Consider the following 22,715-nt stretch of genomic DNA (forward strand, 5'->3'; position numbering starts at 1 on the left):
CACTTGCAAAGTTCAACTGCCGCCATAGTGTATCACGCCGACTCGCTGCCTGCAGGCCCTGCCTACTGTGATCATGCAGAGCAAACATGATCAGAGTAGGCCCCCGAGGCTGCGCGAGACACCATGGTGCACTAAAAAAATGGCCCAGGTGTGGGCTTCAACCCGGCTCCACGCCCCTGGTCCGCTTTCGGCCCGGCCTCAGCACGGCCGATGGGCCAATCCCACCCTGAGCATGGTCTCAGCAAGCGATTGCATTCATCAAAGAAAGTTAACCCTTTTGTGTTAACTTTCTTTGATGAATGCATTGCCTTCATCCCCTGGGCAGAATGAGTGCCGGTGCCGAAATAACTGTGCTGGTGTTGGCCACCGCCAAACACCGGCACAAATTAAGCACTGCTCAAGTCCCCAAGCTACCTTGCTGAAATGCTTGGCATCTCAGAGGCATATGATCCACCAGCAGCAAGGACATGTGCAGATTTTATCTTTGCTGGTGCAGGAGAGTAAGAACCAGAAGACAGGCCTTCTGTGTCGACGCCTCTGGAAACTCCTTGCCATCAACACAAGACTGGCCCCCCCTTGCTTCTGCAGATATCAGAAATAAGTTTAAAGCCCCCTCCAAACCCCCAAGGATTGGCTTCTAACACTTAGGTCAACACACCCTCCACTCCCAACCAAATCTGCGACTGGGCGATCTACCCCCACTCCATTAACTTCCCTACTTGCTTGTAGATCCCTTGCAGCCAAATTGCCCATCCTCCGCCTCTCCCTGTTCCTGTGTATTGGTCCCATGGCGATCTGCTTCCCTAGTTGTGTGCTTCTTCAATGACTTGTAAAGCACTCTGTTGTTACCCGAAGCCAGGTCCTTCAAGAAATACTCTAAACAATAATCATAACAGTTTGTTTTTTCCTGGGGTTAGGATTTCAGAGATCAGTGCATATTTTTATATATTCGTTGGTGGGAAGGAATATAAAATGCAGGTGTGCTTGGTTAATGTTCTGCATTAGAAGCAGTAGCAAATCAGCTTCTTTTAACCGGCCTGTGCTCTGTGCACAGCAGTGGTCGCTGCAGCTTTTGGGGAAAGTTTTTTGCTAGCTGCTGTTTTCTAACAAAAAAAAACACTGTTCACAGTGAACATCAGAGCAGGTACACAGCTGATTTACAAAGGTTCAACAGAACTGCACTGCAACCACTTTGGTGAAATACCTTGTTTGCGATTGCTGACCACACATCACTTCTCTCCTGTATGTTCGTCACATGGATGTAAATAGTTGAGCTGTATAGGAAGCTTTTCTCACCCCCCAGTACACTTGTACAGTCTTTACATCGTGTGAGATGAATGATATCAGTTATACAGTCTAAAGTGTACACAGCAGGAGACTCCCCAGTGTGGGTTTTTCATGGACAGTTCAGAGATAAGGCTCTGATGGGCCTTTCCCACTGTGTGGATCCTCAGATACTGGTCCAGGGCTGAACTGTTTGCAAAACATTTCGCACAGTACAGCTCAGTACACTAGTGAGGTTTATCTCCCATGTGGAATGTCAGATGAGACATCATGTGTAATGCCCGATTAAAGTGCTTACCAGAGGGCTTTCTTCAGTATTGGTCCTTCAATTCCCACTCATGCCTCGAGGGGGGAGAGGGGGGTCACTGACACTCTTCTTGCATTGCTTTCATTGTTGGGGGATTCTCCTAGATATGGATTTTCTGATGCCTGGACAGACTGGGGTTACAAGTGAAACCTTTCCCAAACTCTGTACACTGGTAGGGTTGCTCTCCAGTATAGCTCTTCGGAAGCTGGTGCAGATGCCAGATCTGAGTAAGCCTTTTCCCACACGACACTCACTGTTATGGATGTTCCCCAGCATGAATCCTCTGATGCTTACACAGATGTGAGTTCTGAGTGAAACTTTTCCCACACTCCGTACACCTATAAGGTCGCTCCCCAGTATGGCTCTTCTGATGCCTGTACAGACCCGACTTCCCACTGAAACTTTTCTTACACTCTGTACACTGGTAGGGTCGGTTCCCAGCATGGTTCCTCTGATGCTTATACAGATTTGAGCTCTGAGTGAAGCATTTATTACACTCTGTGCACTGGTATGGCCGCTCCCCGGTATGGCTCTTCTGATGCTTGTACAGATCTGAATTCTGAATGAAGCTTTTCTCACACTCTGTACACTGGTATGGTCTCTCGCCGGTATGGAGCCTCTGATGCAGATACAGATGTGACTTCTGAGTGAAGCTTTTCCCACACTCCGTACACTGGTATGGTTGCTCGCCAGTATGGATCTTCTGATGCAGGTACAGATGTGACTTCTGAGTGAAGCTTTTCACACACTCTGTACACTGGTACGGTCGCTCCCCAGTATGAATCTTCTGATGTCTGTAGAGATCTGAGCTCTGACTGAAGCTTTTCTCACACTCTGTGCACGTGAACGTTCTTTCCTCTGTGTGGGATGTCCGATGCCTTCTCAGGTGTGCTTTGTGATGAAAGTGCTTATCATGTTCCATGCACTCGTTGGACTTCTCCCCAGCATGGATAATCTGACGACTGCTCATTCTCTGTTGAAAGAAGCAAAGACCCCCTTATATTATTTCATGTCATTGTACAAACTACAAATCGAAAGATCTAATGCAGAACTGTTCATTCTTATATAACACAGTCCAAAACCTACTCATTATAACACATTTAACCTTTATAAACCTTCACCAACCAGGAAAGTGAAAAGGACAAACATAAACAATTATTTACATGTTTTTCTAATTGTTTATGTGGTTTACAAAACCTTTATACATTTTCAAAAAGACAAAGCAAAGGAACATGCATTTCATATTTCACCTCAATAAATATCATACAACATTCCATAACATGTATGTGTCTCAGTCTGGGATGTGAGTAGTTAAGGGCGTTAAATTAAAAAGGTGGTAAGAAATGAAAACACATGCCAAAAAGGCTACTTGCTAAGGCAAAGGGGCTTCTATCAAGATGGCAAAGGTGCTTGCTGTTTCGTCCCCTCTCTACAGCCTCAGGTTGTTCGCATCTAGAGTAGGCTTAACATTTCTTTGCTTCCACCAGACTCCAGTTTTTCCAAAGGCAATGCTTGTCTGCATCTTCCTGGCATCCACACCCAGACAATTACCAGCAGTCATTTCAATTCCAAAACTGGCCTTGTAAAGGCACACAAAACCAGGATGTTGAACCCCCCCCTACTGCTCAACATATCATGGAGCAATGGAGAAACGTTCCCAAAGCTTACATGGCACAATGTGCAGTTTTATCCTAATGTGCCTGATGCTTGATAGTGCCTTACTGGCTTGAATACAAAGTGGAAAATACCAAAATAATTACCACTGGTCGAATGATGCAATGTCCACTATTATCTGAGTGTACCACTTGCCTGATGACTAGTACCTACAATATGAGTTTAGACACTCAAAGTTACCATTTTTGGTTCACTATTCCTCACTAAGGCGCACTTGTGTAAGCACCCGTAGAAGTGCCCGCTTTGCCGCGAGTCTCCCTGCCTGAATTCTGTTGTGTGCTGTTTGTGGCTCTTAACCAGCAAGACTCACAGGGCTTCATTACGAGGTATGCCGGTAAGGGAAAAATGATGCCGGTATGTAAATACCGGCATCATTTAACATTCCCTAGCATTCTGACCCACACACCCGGTATTTACGGCACTGTTATTTACTGTGCCGCTAATAGCGGCATAGGCGCGGACACGCGCCTCTTCAGGTAGTAAATAAGTAAATACCGGCATGCCGGTAATAGGGGGCAATTCCAACCCACGCAAAGATGCAAATACCGGCATCGCGAACCCGGTAATAATGGGCTGCATGATGCCGGCAAAAAAGGCATCGCGGACCACCCGCAAACAGCAAGCAAGAAACATGGGAGCTGCCACTGGTGCACACAATCCCCACAGGTGGAGTCAAAGGAGGCTGTGCCAGTATGAACTGAGCACACCCACAGATCACAACCCCCCCCCCCCGGAGTAGGCAATGCAGAGTTGGCCAGTACAAAAGGAGCACAACTAAACACCACCACCCTTCCTACACCAAAATGCCACCACTAGCATTTGCAAACATGCCGCAGGAGGACCCGCCTATACTGAAAAACTACAGCAACAACTGCAACAACAACAGCAGCAAGAACAGGCAGAATAGAGGAGACACAGGAGGAGAAGGAGGTTGAGACAGGCCCATCCATTACCACCAGCGCAGCCACCAGAGCCTTGTAGGCAGCCAGCAATACCTCGCACCAGACCCAGCCCATTCAACCTTACCCCTGAGCAGATCCACACCCTGTACTGGTTGGACAGTGACACCATCACCACCATAGTGCACATGATACAGAACGACATTGCCACATTGCAGCCACATAGAAATACTCACTGCCATCCCCCCACTACTAAAGGTGGTGTCTGTGCTACACTTCCTGGCCACAGGCACCTACCAGCACACAGTGGGCCAGCTGCATGGCAATTCACAACCACTATTTTCATGCATGCTGAACCAAGTGCTGGATGCCCTCATGAAGTACGCAAGCACCCACATATCCCTACCACAGACTGCCCAGGAGATAGCCGAAACCAAAGTAGGCTCCCATGCACTGGCAGGCATGCCCAATTGTGTCGGTGCCATCGACTGCACCCATGTGAATTGATAGTCCCCCATGCCATAGAGGCCGTGTACCGCAATCGCAAACAATATCACTCCATCAATGTGCAAATGGAATGTGACTCCAGGATGATCATCACCAATTGCTGCGCCCAATTTCCTGGATCAACACATGATGCCATGTTACTGGGTAAATCCAGGGTACCCCATCAAATGGAGCGACATGCCGGACCACGTGCCTGGCTGCTTGGTGAGTTGCACAACCATCCCATGGCAGTGCTTTGGGGTACTGATGTGTGGGGATGCATGAGGGGGGGGATACTGCACCTGGGTGGGAATAGCCGGTGATTGGAGAATGCATGCAGAGCCAAACACTCCTGACCTGAACCAGTCGAACGGTACATGACACTTCACCTGGCCCAAGATCAGAAATAATGCATATCAATGAGGACAAGTAAGAGGAACAACCAGGCCACCATGGTGATGGCAAGCAATGCATGAATGAACATGACGGCAAGTGTGCCTATGTGGGCAATGTGACCATGCATAGTAAATAATGAACAGCATGAATAGGAGTCAAAACATTGTGGCACTGCCACAGCACATCTGCCTCAGCATGCATGATTACACCCTGCATCATCTATTGAACGCCATCCAGACTACCACACCTCATGACAGTACAGATTGCACCTACATAACATTTTTTCATGCTAACAGGGACATGAGCATGGCCACACCAAATAGCTTGCGGCATGACTGTGCTCCCTAAATTACAGGAGTTCAGAGTGACACATACCTATTTGAATGTCCTTGCAGGTGATGGAGGATATCCCTAGAGGCCGTGGCTACACACCCCTGTGCCTAACCCGCAGAACGGCCATGAGGAGGAGTACAATCGTGTGCACACCCGTACCTGTGTTGTCATTGAGCAGACCTTTGGCCTGTCGAAGGACTGGTGGGGCACTCTTATATAGGCCTGAGAAGGTGGCAAAGATCACCATAGCCTGTGTCATGATGCACGACATGTGCGTCCGGAGAAATGTACCATTGTCACCTGACATTGACATGCATGGGCCGGGTGAGGATGATGAGGATGGAGACGGAGGTGAAGTAGCCCCACTGCCAGTACGTGATGCACGGGATGGCCATGCAGTACGGCAAGCACGACTTCAGGTATACTTCTGAAACACAGGGACTATGAAAGACTTGTGTCAGTCAGACACTGGGCCAATGTGAACATGCACAAAGGGAATGTTGGGAGTTGGGCACTGAACACCGTAACACATTAAATGGATGCACACGAAAAATAACAATGTCCAGCCATGGATTTTCCTTCTCACAACTTGTGTATTATTTGTAACAGCAAAAATGTGCCAATTCCCCCCTCCAAGACACCCTCAACAAACACCCTCACCCACCCCACAGACCCCAGAAAATACCCCAACAAACTCCCTCACCCACCCCACAGACCCCAGAAAATACCCCAACAAACTCCCTCACCCACCCCACAGATCCCAAATGTCCCCATGTGTGCAACAAACAGTGTTCCCTTCACCAATGTAGTTCTTCACGTTTTGTCATTGCACATAATGTTATTTTTTTGCGACTTTTGGGTCTGGGGGTGCCATGGCCGAGCGCCGTGCGCTCCTGCGCGTTAACCGCACATGGCTCGATTGCACCGAGGTTGAAGGGGTTGTTGTAGTGGAGGTGTCTATTGTCAGTCCCCTGGCTGGGCCATGGTGTGGCCGCTGCATTTGCGGGATGTTCGCAAGAAGGGCCTGGGTCAGTGACCCCATGCACTCCCTGAATGCACACGTAGATGCCTCCACGGCAGCTGTATTGGCAGCAATGGCCGTGGCTATGGCCTTCATGGCCTCATTCCCAGCGTCGACCTGTTGACGCATGATTTGAAGCATTGACTCTCAGCGGGCCTCTACCCTTGCCAGGCGGGCCTCGAAGGAGGTTTCAGCCGCAGGTGTACTGGTGGCTGGCAGGGTGGTGAAAGGCAGGGTGGTGGAAGGCACCTGCGTGGGGTCCTCGTCCTGGGCACTGTCCTCCTCGAAGATCCCAATGTCTGATTCTCCAAAGTCAGAGTCATGGAGACATGGAGACATGGATCGTCCAGGCTCTCAGACTCCGCAGGTGGGGGGGCTGGCAATGGGGGTTGGGGTGGGTGTTCCAGACGTTACTTCAGCCTCTTCATCCACCTCTGTGGACACAACGTCCATGGTGGCCGGCGGAACAGCTACCACTGGTGTGGGTGCCTGTTGCTGTTCTGTCGCAGCAGGTGCCCCCTGCAGGGTTGATGCCTTGCGTGGCACACTGGGTGTGGCTGCAGGCATTTTCTTGGACAAAGGGGTGGCGGTGGCCCTGGTCCCTTTGCGTGCACTGGATGTGCTCGGACCCCTGTCCTCTGTTCCACCTTCCTCATCGGTGCCTGGGAGATAGAAGAGATGCAGGTCCTCAGTGATGTTGTCAAATGGCAGCTATGATGTATTGCGGTGTGATATGTACATACATTCAGGCATCATTTCATTTCTGGTGTGTGGCATTTGGTGTACTGAGGGGACATGTTGGCAATCAATGCATGGCTGGTGGCATTGCATTGTTTTGGTGTCTGTGTGGTGGGTCCCATGGGCATGGTTGGGTCATGTTGCACCTCTGTTGGGATTGGAATTTTCACTCAGCATGCGTGTGGTGCAGGATGTGGCACTCATTATTCTACGGATGTGTTGATGTCGCCTTGGAACATGCATTGCCTTGCCTAGTCTAACTTCCACATCACTTGTGCCACATCATGTTTTGGTATACGTGGATGTGATGGTTCACTCACCTTCCTCTGTGGTAGTTGCAGCGCCAAACTCCTGGTCTCCTATTCCCTCTATGGATTCCGGGTCAATAAATGCACTTGCGGTCTCCTCCCATGCAGTGAGCTTTACAGGGGAGTGTGTGCCACCGCCTGTCGCCATTGCGGTCCTCCGATTCTCCGCCAGGATCTTCCTGACCCGGAGGCGGAGGTCGTCCCAGCGCTTTCGGCAATTACGTACGCTCCTTGGGGTGCTCCCCACTACCGACACCCTCTGAGCGACCTCCTGCCACACCTCTTTTTTTCTGGTTTGGGCCGCATGCTTGAGGTCTGTGCTTCTGATAGTGTATGCATGCTGTTCGAGGGTGTTAGCAAGCATTGTGAGTTTAGCATCAGAAAAACGCTGCTTCCTCTTCCTTTGGGTGGATTTTCTGGTGGCCTTCGACATCCTGATTCAGTTGTGGCACACAACAACACGAGTGTAGTGGTGGTTATGGAGGATGGCAATGGATTGTGTTTTTAAAGATGGCCGCCGGCCCATTTCCCGTTCCTGCACGATGAAGTAATTTCCGGGTCCGGTTTTTACGAACACGGTAATACCGTGCCGGTATTACCGTGCCGGTATTTAGGTGTTGGTATGAGGCGGTAACGCTATGGGCGGGCCACGCGATGCCGGTATAGGGGGGTTGGTGGCACTTTACCGGCATGGCAGTATTGCCACTACCAGCATGAGGGAACGTGCGTGCTCGCGCACTCATAATCACCCGCTGTTAGCGGGTTCATACGAGCAAGGACCCTCTCATTCCGGCATGCCGGAAATGAACCCGCTTTTACCGAGCAACTCGTAATGAGGCCCACAGACTTGTGTCCATATACACAGATATCAAGTTGCTGCTTGGCCCGCCCTCGGCCCGCCAATTCGCAACGCCGTACTTCCGTGCTTTCATAAATTGTGCACACGCGCGCACTCGTGTAAGCACCCATAGAAGTACCCGCTTTGCCGCGAGTCTCCCTGCCGGACTTCTGTTGTGTGCTGTTTGTGGCTGCTTATCCAGCAAGACTCACAGACTTGTGTCTAAGTACACAGATATCAAGGTGACTTTTGAAGATTACATTCACTCTGTGATTCATCTATTGAAGCTGCCCTTGGCCATGTTTGCTACGTTTGCTAGACACAACCTGAACTGATTGTGTCTTTTCTATTACAGTTGCTGCTTGACCCGCCCTCGGCCCGCCCATTCGCAACACCGTACTTTCATAAATTGTGCATGCACGCGTGCGTACTCGTGTTAGCACCCGTAGAATTACCTGCTTTTCCGCGAGGCGGAGAGGCAGTGGCCCGGCAGCCTTGGTATAATCTTTTTATTTTGGTTCTTCAGTGCAATTTTATAATTGTTATAGCAGTGGCTTTTTGGAAAGTATATTGGAAAGCTTTGTGGAATAGACCTAAAATTAAAGCTGTTATTATTGTATTTACCAAAAGCCCATTATGGTTTTCACAATTTATTCCCTTAAAACAACCATGCCGGCACTTTCCGCACACAAGCCTCTTAGCTCCTCAGAGAGCAATGCAACAGCCATTCCCCACATTCCTCCTCAATTGTTCCAATCTGCCCTCACAATTACCCCGCTGAGAATCCCTCTGTGTGCATCTACATCTTCTGCCTTGCCACATGCCTATCCATCTCAAGCGGCAGCGTTTTCCAGACCACACACGCTCTCCTCGACAAATATCCCATGTAGGTCTTTAAAGACACCTAAACCAAGGCCAACTTCACATCTATTATCTGACCATACGATTTTGACCTCAGTTAAGGGTAATATTGCTGACACAATGTTTTTCTGCCCTCTTTCTCCAATTGCCTTTCCCACGCTGACACATAATACTTCTGGCATTTCAATGCATGCCAGCCAGTGTGAGTCTCCTATGTCCATTGTTGAGGAGATGCGGTCAATTAGCTCTGAGGTTGTTACTTTGAACTCTTCTATGGCTCAAATTCAATCACTGGCGGACTCTTTTATACATCCAACTCTAAGACCGCAGCGATCACCTTTTAGAGACCCATTACCTCATTATTTGTCCATGTTACAGCCTGCCTTAATGGGCATTAACACCACTCTTGTTAGCCTAGTAAAATTGTACGAGACTGTAGACCGCAAACTTTCCATCCAAACTATCAAGATGGACGAGTTGACTACCTGCTTTAAAAACAGACAATCTTTGTGTTACATTAACACAACGCCAGCACCTTCAATACCCAAATCTCCTACCAATGTGTCATCTGAACTAGAGACTTCTAGTTCTCGCCCACTGGCATCTGCAGTAGAGGACATTAATCTTGTACCATCAATCCCTAATCCCCCTCTGCCGCTTATATCAGGCATCATTCGTGCCATTGAGCACAATATTACACCAACAGTTCCCCTTAGGGAAGATCAGTCCTGGCTATCTGACCATTCGATCCCAGCCCTGCCTAGGACACCTCTCACTTTATCCTTGGGAGAGGAGTGTTCTATTGAACAACCTTCTAAAGATGTCACAAAGGGCTTAAAGCAAATCCAAACCCATTTACATCCTAAGCGGGCAATGAAAGGTCGCCGCACGTTCATAAAAAAACACAAAAAAAGGCTGCTACCAAACCCCTCAGAGGAACACTGAATGCTTTTTTTCAAGCACTTGACCAATCAACTAAACTTCCAAAAGCTTCAGATGGGCCAAATCCCATGGTGTCTTCCGCATTAAATGTCGCTAGTGCTTCACAACACCAAGCGTCGATGGCCACCCCTGATTTACAGCAGGACAAAACTCCTAAGCCCTACTGTTCGTTAAACAATCTCATACACTCTATTCAGGAGGGGGCTAAGGCAGACAAATGTAATGCCCCCATCATTCCTCCTAAAATCTGTATCCTTCTCTTTACCTGTGGCACCATTAGCCTTGATTGATGAGTCTGAAACCCCAAAAACAATTAAAGATCTACATCATATGGTGGACCTCTATCTTGCAGCACGAACAGCTAAACCAGAGATACCCCATTTGATTCCCCAAATTGGAAATCTGACTCAGCATCACGTGCTGCTTTCACGGCTTTGCCCACAGCTTTGGTGAAGGCAAGAGACTGCCTGCCAAGACAAGGGGAGGGGGCCAGTTCACCTCATTGTCTTCCAGACATAGCCCCTGATAGATTTGTGCATAATAACCCATCTCGTTATGCTCATCATCTAAACTCGCCGTGTCACACGCTGATAATGAAATGCAGAAACGGCTCATTTCCATCATATGACCTCAATAGGTGCAGTGTGCTTAACATCTTTAGTGACTTGGTGGAATTGGTGGTGCGGCTTTGGATAACATCTGGGGTGGTTATGAATACCATCTGGAAAGCCAAAATGGCATTGTTTAACATGCGTTTCCTAATCGCACAAGACCCTGATCGCGCAGCCGCCAGACCACAACATACTTTGATTCCACCCAACATTTATCAAAGCTCACAGGGATTAGTAGAAGGTCCATTGTCCACCTAAAACCATATGTATAATTAACAACTAGCAGGACCTTCCCCTGTGGAGCTGGACATTGCACGTTGGAACAAAAGGGGAAATTCTCATTTGCAATCCTCGATCAAAAAATTTGAAGGTCACTATCACCTCCTGGCATTAAAAGAAACGTGGCTTCTAGACACGCCTGTGTGGGATATTTATGATGTGGTTTTATTACCGGCTATACCTGGCAGAGGCAGACCGTCATCTGGTTTAAAGGTGGCAGTCAATGTGACCTTAGGCTTAACAATAGCCCCATGGGACTCAGTGAATGCCTACATCCAGTTGGTAAAAATAACTTGTACAAATAAGATCATTGCGTTAGTAAACATTTGCGCAATCCTGCGGCAATGACAGATGTGACATTCTACCATAGTTTATCCTGAGTTTTGAACAACATCCTTAAATGCGTATTCATTACACATACCATCATTGTGGGCGACCTTAATCTTGATTGTTGGCACAAGGATAGAGCAACCAGAGAGGTGCACACATGGCTTTTCTTTATGGAAAATCACAATTTCTATATGGTCAATGGGGCGGTGACGGGCGATATACCCCCACAACATACTTGGCATAGAGGAAACAGCAGTAGCACCATTGATTATATTGAAGCATCATTATTACAGCATATTCAAACATTGGTTGTAACAGATCAAAAGGAAAGTGATCATAGACTTCTACCACTAACCATTCTTTGGGACCCTTTAATTCAAATCCCTAATTTCTATCCTCAAGCCATGATCACCAACTCATCGAGATCCAGAATACGCTGGAATCAAGCAGAGCTGGCGAAATTTCAATCAGACATAGACCATCGCATCTCAGGGCATTCCTCAATTGAATACCCGGATTTGCTTTCAGCATTTTCTAACACCATCACTATCCCGCGGAACAACTTAATCCAACATGTCCATACCTTTGATCCAGCCCTGCGTGCAAGACGTGCGGAATATAGACAGCTTTGGAAAATTCTTAAGCAATTTAATCCGCTAACGCAATGCAGGGAACTTAAAACAGCTAAATGCTGCTATAAGAACTGGATCCGAAGTCGGAAATCGCTCATGTTCCAGAAAGACAGTGAGCTCATGGGGTTAGCGATGGTAAACAAAAACTCAGGTTGCATGTGGCAACTATTAAGCAACCACTCGGGTAACATGCAAGCTGACTCCCAGATTAATGGAGTACAAGAACATCAATGGATCTCCTTTTATTCAGATCTTTATTCTGATGTTCATTACTCTAGCATGCCCCGTGTTTCTAGTTCAATGGATAACTGGCAAGTAGTTTTCACACAACAGACCATTTATGACTTTATATTGCAGGCAAGTTCATCCCGCACGGCTGGTCCCGATGGGCTCAACAATTTGATGTTCAAGACACACCCGACAGAATGGGCTCGGATTTTATACAAACTATTTCGGGAAATCTTAATAGCGAAAAGGGTACCAACATCATGGCAAACATCCATTATCATCCCAATCTTTTAAAAGGGCGGATCGTAGTGTGCCCAGTAATTATCGTCCAATTGTGCTTTTGGACGCCCAAGAAAAATTCTTTGCAAAACTGATCCTAAGAGATTTTAATGATTGGACGGGGAAATGTCATCTTAGCGATCCATCGCAAACGGGATTTGTGGCAGATCTAGGCACCACCATTAATTTATTATGTTTGAATGCCATTAAACATCAATGCCAAAAGTTAAAACAGCCAGTCTTTTTCACGTTTGTTTATCTTAACGCTGCATTTGATTCAGTTTCGGGCAAGATTATATTCTCTAAATTGAATAGAGACCACTGTCCAGCATCTCTTTATGATATTATCTCAGCTCTACATTCTGACACATCAATACAAGTCAGACTGTCCCTTGCAGGTTTATTATCAAGATCAATTCAAACAGCACAGGGCCTGAGCAAAGCTGTCTTTTGGCGTCTGCAATATTCAACTATTTCATACATGATGTCCGATATAATTTTGATCAAATCATTTCAGATTCACCTAAATTTAATGAACAATCAGTAAAAGCATTCATGTACACAGGCGACCTGCTATTAATTTCCAAAACACAAATAGGACTTCAAAAACTGCTCGCTGGTTTCCAAGCTTATATCAAGCAAAATGAACTATGGATTAATACTGATAAAAGCCAAATTGTGTTCTACTCCCCAAAAAGGGTACATAAGAATGTCTTCATCTGGTCGATTAATATTATACCTCTGATTGTTGCCCCACAGTTTATATATTTGGGCATGGCCTTTGACGGTCATAATAACGCCAGATCTCAAATCGTGCAAATTGAGACAAAGCTAGTCACAGCCATATCCCAGTCGAAAATTATTTTATACACATTTGGGAAGTTTTCAATCAAACCTGCCTGGGTTTTCTGGAACATGAAAATAGTACCAGGCATTTTATATGGATTGGAAACCATGTCTGGTGATATCACCCTCCAATTTGATAAATGGGAAGCAACCTATTGGAAGCAAGTTTTGCATCTTCCTCAATGCATTCCAAACGTTTGGCAGAGATATGAGCCTGGGGCTAGTTTCCCTTTGAGCGCTCCACCTCTGGCGAGCATACGCTCTTTTTAGGAAATGCTTGGTATCTACGAAGCAAAATTCCATTCTAAGCACTTTGGTTTACTATTTCTTTTCAACAAAACATGCTTTTGTAATCAAATGGACTCATAAGATATACTACACACTGGCTGAAGCAAATGTATCTATCGATGAGTTGCTTACAAATCCAGACAAAGCCAAATCGAAAATGTATGAAGTGGACTGGATCAAAACTCAAGATCAATGCTTGCAATATAAAAATGATTCTGTAAATAGATTTCCACCAAAAAAAGCCGCTCATTACCAACATACTTGATGCGTGCTCCATCTGTTTAATTTCGTTCTGGAATTTTACGCATGAGATTTGAACTATGGCCTACAAAGGCACTTTGGTCCAGCGTAAGGTTTTGCCATTTACTGACATTTGCTGTCGTTTCTGTTTAAGTCCACCTGAAACATTAGAGCACTTGATTACAGCATGTGTGGTATTACGATCGGCCAGAGAAATCAATTTTTCACGCCATTGTAAATATTTGGGAGAAATAGATCCTGATCAATGTTGGGCGTTAATCCTCTCATCAGCATATATGCCGCTACAAATTGCATCTATTAATTTTTTAAGAAGTCTGGATTTAGATAGTGATGCAAAGACTTAGAAACTGTATCTGTCACTATCTGTATTTATATGTCATTTGAAAAAAATGTTTTAAATCTTTTGGTATAATTTGTTGTTATGGAAACTGTATTGCACGATTTTACATAGTATTTTTCTTTTTAAATTTTTTCTGGTTTTCCTTCTCATAGGTCATTATGTTTTATTTCACTTATTTATTGTAGTAATAATATATTTTATGTTGTAAAAGTTTTGAAAGGTTGATTCATTTCAGCTAATTCGAATAAAAAAAAAAAGAAGAAAATTCCCCACTCTTTTGGGGTCATGAAACATTGGGCCTCATTCCAAGTATGGCGGTCCGGAAATAAGGGTGCCAGTAGCAACGTACTGGCACCCTTTCCTGGACCGTCATACTATGAGAAGGCTGGTAGGGGCACGTATCGCCTGGCAGGCCTGACCTGCCAGGTTTTAATGTGCCTACCGGCATGTCTCTGACTGAAGCATCAGCACCGTTAGCAATGGTGCCGGTGCCTCAGTGTCCCCATTCCCATTGATTCCTTTTCGACTTTTGGGAATGGAGATTTACAGATCCGCCGCGACTTGGCGGCACCACCGGCGAGTTACCGCCAACCTCGTAATGAGGCCCATTGTGTCCAACAACTGTATGTGAGAGGTGATAGGGGCATTGTGTTTTCTAGCAAAGTCGATGTAGTTGCTTAGATAGTGCCAGGCTCAAAGTTGGCTGCAGTGTGTCATGAAACGTATATCTATGTTGAGACCGCCATTTATTAAGTTGAGTATCTGCACATGTTTGAGCTCCGACATTCTTCTGTGTGTGGTATTCGAAAGGTCATTACTGACAGGTTGTGCAGTGTGTGCATGGCCTGTGTGAAGTGTCAACCAACTAGTGTTTCTGTTTTGTGGTTCAAGATGGTGTATCTAAGCAGATTCATTCTTACATGTAGTTCCGGGAAGTCTCACCTACATACTTTCCTTGTTTGCATTTCTTGGTTTGGAGGAGTTATACAGCATTGGATTGTTTTCAGTTGTATACCTAATGTATTTTTACTGTTTGGTTCTGCCAGGGCGTTACGGCTTATCCGATGCAGATTTGTTTGCAGGTTTTACATCTTCTAACTTTCACAGGAGCGTCACCGGTGTCATTTGTTCTTGATTTGGTAGAAATGCACTTCTGGAGAGGGACAGTCCTAGATGTTTGGGTTACTTGTATGCAATTGAGGGAGTTTCCTTGAAAATGTCCCTCAGATTCGTGTCCATGTTAAATATTGATTGTAGGTCTTTGATAATTCGATTAATTTGTGTTAGTGCTGAATGATGACAAACAAGGGTATTCGTTCAGCAGTTTCACGGTTTCTGTTCCGCAGCAGGTAATCTCTAGATATTCTCAATAGCCCCATCAAAGTCATTTGTCTGACTGAGTGACACCTCTGCAGAAAGGATTTACTCAGTGGGGCAAGATGTTTGTCTTGCGTCTTCCTGTTGGAGCATATACCTTGGTAATGGATGGCCTGGCTGTAGGTGATAGATTCTGTTTTGAGGCTTGAATGTAAACTTGTGCTGTGCAGGTGTTTGTTCCAGTCTCTTGGTTTCCTGTATACACCTGTTTCAAGACGTCGTCCCGTACAGCATAAGTAGTGCTCTGCAGGATGTGTATGGAAGCCACTTAGGGATTCATGGAACTGTTTAAGAGAATCTTCGCCTTATCCCCAAATCAAGAAGATGCCATTGATATAAGGCAGAACATAAGCCGGGAGGAACAGTAGTGGGCCGGAGGTAGAGCCCCTAGCTGTGATCTGGCAACCCACGGGCTGACTGCAAAACAGCAGAAGCTCTGCCAGATATAAGGCAGAACACAAGCCGAGAGGAACAGTAGTGGGCCAGAGGTAGAGCCCCTTGCTGTGATCTGGCAGCCCACCGGCTGACTGCCAAACAGCATAAGCTCTGCCAGATATAGGGCAGAACACAAGCCGAGAGGAACAGTAGTGGGCCGGAGGTAGAGCCCCTAGCTGTGATCTGGCAGCCCACCTGCTGACTGACAAAAAGCAGAAGCTCTGCAAGATATAAGGCAGAACACAAGCCGAGAGGAACAGTAGTGGGCCAGAGGTAGAGCCCCTAGCTGTGATCTGGCAGCCCACCGGCTGACTGCCAAACAGCAGAAGCTCTGCCACATATAAGGCAGAACATAAGCCGAGAGGAACAGTAGTAGGCCAGAGGTAGAGTCCCTAGCTGTGATTTGGCAGCCCACCTGCTGACTGCCAACCAGCAGAAGCTCTGCCAGATATAAGGAATAACATAAGCTGAGAGGAACAGTAGTGGGCCGGAGGTAGAGCCAATAGCTGTGATCTGGCAGCCCACCTGCTAACTGCGAAACAGCAGCTCTCCCAGATATAAGGCAGAACATAAACCGAGAGGCACAATAGTGGGCTGGAGGTAGAGTCCCTATCTGTGATCTGGCAGCCCACCTGCTGACTGCAAAACAGCAGAAACTGTGCCAGATATACGGCAGAACATAACCCAAGAGGAACAGTAGTGGGCCAGAGGTACCACCACTAGCTGTGATCTGGCAGCCCACCTGCTGACTGCGAAACAGCAGAAGCTCTGCCAGATATAAGGCAGAACATAAGCCGAGAGGAATAGTAGTGGGCCGGAGGTAGACTCCCTAGCTGTGATCTGGCAGCCCACCTGCTGACGACGAAACATCAGAAGCTCTGCCAGATATAAGGCAGAACATAAGCCGCGAGGAACAGTAGTGGGCCGGAGGTAGGGCCCCCAGCTGTGATCTGGCAGCCCACCTGCTGACTGCGAAACAGCAGAAGCTCTGCTAGATATAAGGCAGAACATAAGCCGAGAGGAACAGTAGTGGGCCGGAGGTAGAGTCCCTAGCTGTGATCTGGCAGCCCACCTGCTGAGTGCGAAACAGCAGACGCTCTGCTAGATATAAGGCAGAACATAAGCCGAGAGGAACAGTAGTGGGCCGGAGGTAGAGTCCCTAGCTGTGATCTGGCAGCCCACCTGCTGACTGCCAAACAGCAGTAGCTCTGCCAGATATAAGGCAGAGCATAAACCGAGAGGAACAGTAGTGGGTAAGAGGTGGAGCCCCCACCTGTGATCTGGCAGCCTCCCTGCTGACTGCGAAACAGCAGAGGCTCTGCCAGATATAAGGCAGAACATAAGCTCTGCCAGATATAGGGCAGAACATAAACCGAGACGAACTGTGGTGGGCCAGAGGTAGAGTCCCTTGCTGTGACCTGGCAGCCCACCTGCTGAGTGGGAAACAGCAGAAGCTCTGCCAGATATAAGTCAGAACATATGCCGAGAGGAACAGTAGTGGGCCGGAGGTAGAGCCCCCAGCTTGGTTGCAGCACCAGAAGAAATAGAAACATCTGAAGAAGAGGAAAACTAGGGTGGGGCATTGATAGACTAGGTTTGTGGATTCTTTTCTTGGCCAGGATATAAAACATTTCTATTATAAGTAGAAGGCTAGCCAGGAGGCTAAAAGATGTGTTTAGAATAGGCTGTACTTCTCTGTTGGCCTCCACTTGTTGGATTTCTTTGGATAGATTTGGGTATCACTAGATGGAGGGATTGTTAAGAAGAGGTTTGAGACTTTTTATGTTAATTGTAAGAAACATCCCAAGGTGTTGGGCACAACGGGAGAACCCCATTTTGTGTTTGCCCATCCTTGACACTCTTTCAAGCAATTATTCTCAATTGCTAATTGATTTTCACCCTTCCTTTCTTTACCCAATAAGTCTCAAGCCAAGGTCTAAATGGAGCAGCTGGAAGGGGTACTCTGGGGGAGTGGGAAAAGTTGTTTTAGAAATAACTTTTCACCAGTCCCTAAGGTTTTAATAGAGCCTTGCCCCTGCATGTCAGCTCCATATAGAATAGCTGTACATAGTCAGGCTTTGTGTACCCGAATCACCAGAAGAGTTGCCTTATCCCCCAACCATGTAGCAAAGTAGTGGGTATCACAATTCCTGCATGTCACAATTTGAGGCACTCAGGTGCCAATCCCGTAAAACCAATTACCCAATTAATGAAAATGGCCACTGGTTTGATCACTAAACTATTATGCTGAGCCTTGACTTTAAGCAGTATTGTAGGCTGGCACGCCATTATTACTGCTTTACTAATAAACCACGGCTGTCACAGGAGGTTTGCAGAGTTTGTAATGGCTTTGCGAGGGCACATGGAGGAGGCTGCCTATTTTTCTTTTCCCTGATGTTAGTGCATCTCCTCTCTGGTAATGCTCATGGCCAAAGCCATGATTCCTAAGTGACTGTTGGCTGGAGGTGCTGTGCTGTTGTGCTTGTGATTTTACCTTCTTGGTCTTCGCTTCTGCGACTGCGACCGTGTCACACTCCTCCTGGAACACATGGTATGCCCCGCCTCCCACTGAGCCTGCAATGAACTTTTGGCTGCTTTCTCAATGAACTTTTGGTGCCGCGCACGGCTAATTCATTGTACTTTGCTTTCAGAGTGGCTGGCTCCTCCTGCACCCGCCCACTTTCCCGGCGTGCCTAAAATTGCTTCGTGAACGCGCTTCATCGCGCACTTCTCAAGTGATTCCTAAGTGACTGTTGGCTGGAGGTACTGTGCTGTTGTGCTTGTGATTTTGCGTTCTTGGTCTTCGCTTCTGCGACTGCGACCGTGTCACGCTCCTCCTGGAACTCATGGTATGCCCCGCGTCCTGATGAGCCTGCGATGAACTTTTGGCTGCTTTCTCAATTAACTTTTGGTGCTGCGCACGGCTAATTCATTGTACTTTGCTTTCAGAGTGGCTGGCTCCTCCTGCACCCGCCCACTTTCCCAGCGTGCCTACAATTGCTTTGTGAACGCGCTTCACAAGTGATTGCTAAATGACTGTTGGCTGTTCGCTGTGCAGCGTTCAGCGTTCACTGTCACCATCCATCACAGTCTTGACCAGAACCAGTACTGCTGTTGTTATTTAATTAAAGTGCCCCCTATTTAAGCTGTAAATGAGACGCTGCATGTATTCCTTGAAGCTGGACATGCCTGAGTCTGTGCCGCTCTCATCACCGCCCGTTAATCTGAAAACAAAGCAAATGGGCAGTACCCCACGCCCTCGCTCTACTTCTTGCTCCCGAGTTACGAAGCCTAAACGAGTTAATTCTAAGGTAATTTTGCGCGATATTCAACAGATGTTACGCGCATTAGGCGCGAATTACAACGTTCATAATATGGCGCCTTCCCTAAATCATGCTGTTACTCACAACTCTACATCGTCTACTTTGCCTGGTTCTTCGCTCCCTATCTCGGATCTCACAATGCTTAAAAGGCAGTGAAATATCACTGTTACCAAATCTGGAAGTCAAATTACCGGTTGTCCTCCTGGCCCCTACTATCAGACTGGAATTTCCCCCTTGTGATAATAATTCCTTAGCACCACCACATTCAGTCACCTTGAATGCTCCCATTCACAACATAGGTTGTCCATCTAGTTCTGCTAATGTACCCTTAACAATGCATTCTGCTTTCCAAACTGCTCGTTGCACTCCGCAACCGGCTATATCTTCTAAACCTTTTACCATATGCCCACCGGTTGGGGTTGCATTGGATCAAGCCGTAATTGAGCTCCACTCCAACTCGTCCTTTTCTGATGGCGCCGAGGAGTCTGAGACCAATTATGACTTGCCGGAAGTCTCTCATATTTATTCTGATGGCAATTCTATATCAGTCTCCTCATACACCGCCCCTACCCGGCGACATGCACAATCTGTCCCAAATCCCATCACTGCCCCTTCCCACTTGCCTATTCCTCCTTTACCGCTGCCCGTTGAGGCCATCCCTTCCTCTATATTGGTTGAAACTACTTTACATGCGATGAACCTCGCCATCTCGTCTTTGTTCAAACTATATGAAACTTTAAATGAAAAACTACAACTTGTTAAATTAACGCGATGGCAATCCCAACTGCTCTTACAAATGCATAAATCCCCCAAAAAAATGGTCCCTACTCTACCCCAAAAACAGTATCCTACCAGTTTGGCTCCTGCTCCCTCGGTGCCAAACGAATTTCCTTTTTTTCCATTAATAATTCAGGAGAAATGTCCCCCTGCTCAGAATTTTGCTTCTGAGTGCTTCCAGTGACCTTACCTACCACCAATGACCTGGAGGCTTGTCCACAGCCTCCAAAAGAGCTTTACACAATATTTTCGGGATCTCAATCATCTAAGCAAAACACTTCTATAAAATCAATCTGTGTAAAAACTGGGAAGAAAACCAAAAATGTGCCAAGTCAACAGATCCCCCTTCCATTGCAAAGTCCTTTTTAATGTAGCCCCCTGCACCAATGAGGTGAGACATTGTTATGCTGCGTTTTACCTACTTGTACCTGCATCCTTGATGTAGCCCCCTGCACCAACGAGGTGAGGTTTTCCCAATGTGTGCACCCACTCCAAAGTTGCATTCTACGCACTTGTACCTGTATCCTTGATGTAGCCCCCTGCACCATGAGGTGAGACATTGTAATGCTGCGTTTTACCTACTTGAACCTGCATCCTTGATATAGTCCCCTTGCACCAATGAGGTGAGGTTTTCCCAATGTGTGCACCCACTCCAATGTTTTTTTTCTTTGCCAGCCTTGCTCTGTGTTCTACCTGTTCACTTTGCACTTAATGTAACCTGCAGCTCATTTGCATTAGCACGATCCAGCCCTGACAGGCACTTCCCGACTCCTAACCCTTCTCATTAAGGCACTTGCATGATCCGAATGACTCAAGGCCTAGTAGGACAGTTTTGTTTTTGTCCCTGTTCCCTCTCTGGTTTGTCTTTATGCGCCTTGAAACACCATTTGCTGTTCTAGGCCCATTATAAATACCCAATAAATAAAATAAAATAACTAAAGACCCCTGACCCCAAGCAGACCTCACCAGAGGCAACTCACCTCTTCTGGGCCCTGCCCAGGCATTTCCCCCCAGGACCTTGGATAGATGTCACTCCAGTGGTCAGGACCTTGGATAGATGTCACTCCAGTGGTCAGGACCTTGGATAGATGTCACTCCAGTGGTCAGGACCTTGGATAGATGTCACTCCAGTGGTCGTGGATGGGTTTCTCCCAAGAGCTTTCGGATGTAGTTCTCCCCGATGGTCTTTAGTCAGTCCCTCCTAGGCCATTGTGGGTGGATGACTACCTGGGACAGTGGCTGGAAGTCTTCGGGTGACCTTTGATGGTTCTCCGCAGGGATCTGGGGCGGAAGGGGGGAGGGGTGGGAGGGGCTGCTCTCCCGGGTGAGTGGCACGTGGGTGGCTGCGCTGCACTGAGGCTGCGCAGAATAGATCCTGCGCAATACAGCATGCGCAAAACACGAGACACTAATTAACAGAGCATGTGTAGGACAAGAAACACTAGCCCCCAAAGCATGTGCAGAAAACAGACACTAGTCACCAAAGAAAGCGCAAAATAGGAGACACTAGTCACCAAAGAATGCTCGGAGAAGAAGCTATCAGAAGGGCTAAACTCTACTGTTTGAAATTCTTTTACCATTTTCGTAATAATTTAATTTAAAATATCCCACAGTGCTTCAGCAGCTGTTACTTGACTTCTTAATGTGTTTGAAGGTGCTAACGTGTCACACGTAAGGTGTGCTGTGCTACTGAATCTGGCATGCTGAGTAAAGTGTCACATATCATGCTCCCCCACTTCCTTTATGGGGGGGGTCCAATGCTCCAAACAGTGAGGGTAAAGGGTATAATCTCATCAGCCGGAGATCAATTAAACCCCCCCCCCCCCCCAGGCTGATCGATGGTACGGCGTAATGTACGCATGCGCGACTCGGGACGCGGCCACGCATGCGCGTTGGGCTAAATGGAACCCGTGCTCGGCAGTTGTCGCTGGGGCTCCGTAGTGAGCAGACCTGTGTCCGTGTGTTCTTTCAGGTACCGTGGCTGGGGGCCTAACTACGGAGGTGACCCGGGGCTATATCCACTATTGAACACTGGTGACGAGGACGCCGCAGAGCGGGGAGAGAATTTGGGAATTGAACATTGGATTTTGGAGCATTTTTGTTCTCATCGCCCATTAGACGCGTCACCCGCGCAGTGCACGTGTGATCGCCATTTCATGTGCCCAACGGTAGTGGCCCCTCACGGGGTGCTTGTGCGCCGTTGTGGACAATTTTTGGACCCATCATGGCCATTGTAAGCAAATGGCTGTGTTTTTGTGTGCAGATTTGCATGCCTTTGGACATTCTTCATATTTGAAGCCTGGATAGGTGGTCGGAGGACCGTGTTCCATTTTCCACAGCCATCTTCAGGGGAATACCTGTGTTTGGAGGGCAATCCTGCTATTGGATGGACATTTCTGGAAGCTTGGTGCCTGGGCAGGCATATGGAAGGCTGTATTTCTGCTGTCTTTCTGATGCAAAGCCTAGGTATGGACAGTGCTCTCATTCTTGTCTCTTGGTATTACCCTTTCCCACCTCTGTACGTGATCTGCCTGAAAGCCTGCAGCCATTCATCGCCCTCTCTGGGGGTCATTTTTTTCTTTCACTAAAACCCTGTAGCATCCTGTCAAAGGGGGGGGCACG

At 47.2% G+C, this 22,715-nt stretch overlaps 1 protein-coding gene across 1 annotated transcript; it reads right to left on the minus strand.

The window, feature by feature from the left end:
• Positions 1 to 1,191: 1,191 nt before the first annotated feature.
• Positions 1,192 to 21,412, minus strand: LOC138489422 (zinc finger protein 551-like). The gene is made up of 2 exons (XM_069617140.1): positions 21,074 to 21,412; positions 1,192 to 2,564 (listed from the first exon to the last, which is right to left on the minus strand). Exons 1-2 carry the CDS (start codon positions 21,095 to 21,097, stop codon positions 1,848 to 1,850), a joined length of 741 nt encoding a protein of 246 aa, XP_069473241.1. The 5' UTR covers positions 21,098 to 21,412; the 3' UTR covers positions 1,192 to 1,847.
• Between the last annotated feature and the right edge of the window lie 1,303 nt (positions 21,413 to 22,715).

This window comes from Ambystoma mexicanum, chromosome 9 (genome assembly GCF_040938575.1).
Source record: "Ambystoma mexicanum isolate Mex_15411 chromosome 9, UKY_AmexF1_1, whole genome shotgun sequence".
Lineage (NCBI taxonomy): Eukaryota > Metazoa > Chordata > Amphibia > Caudata > Ambystomatidae > Ambystoma > Ambystoma mexicanum.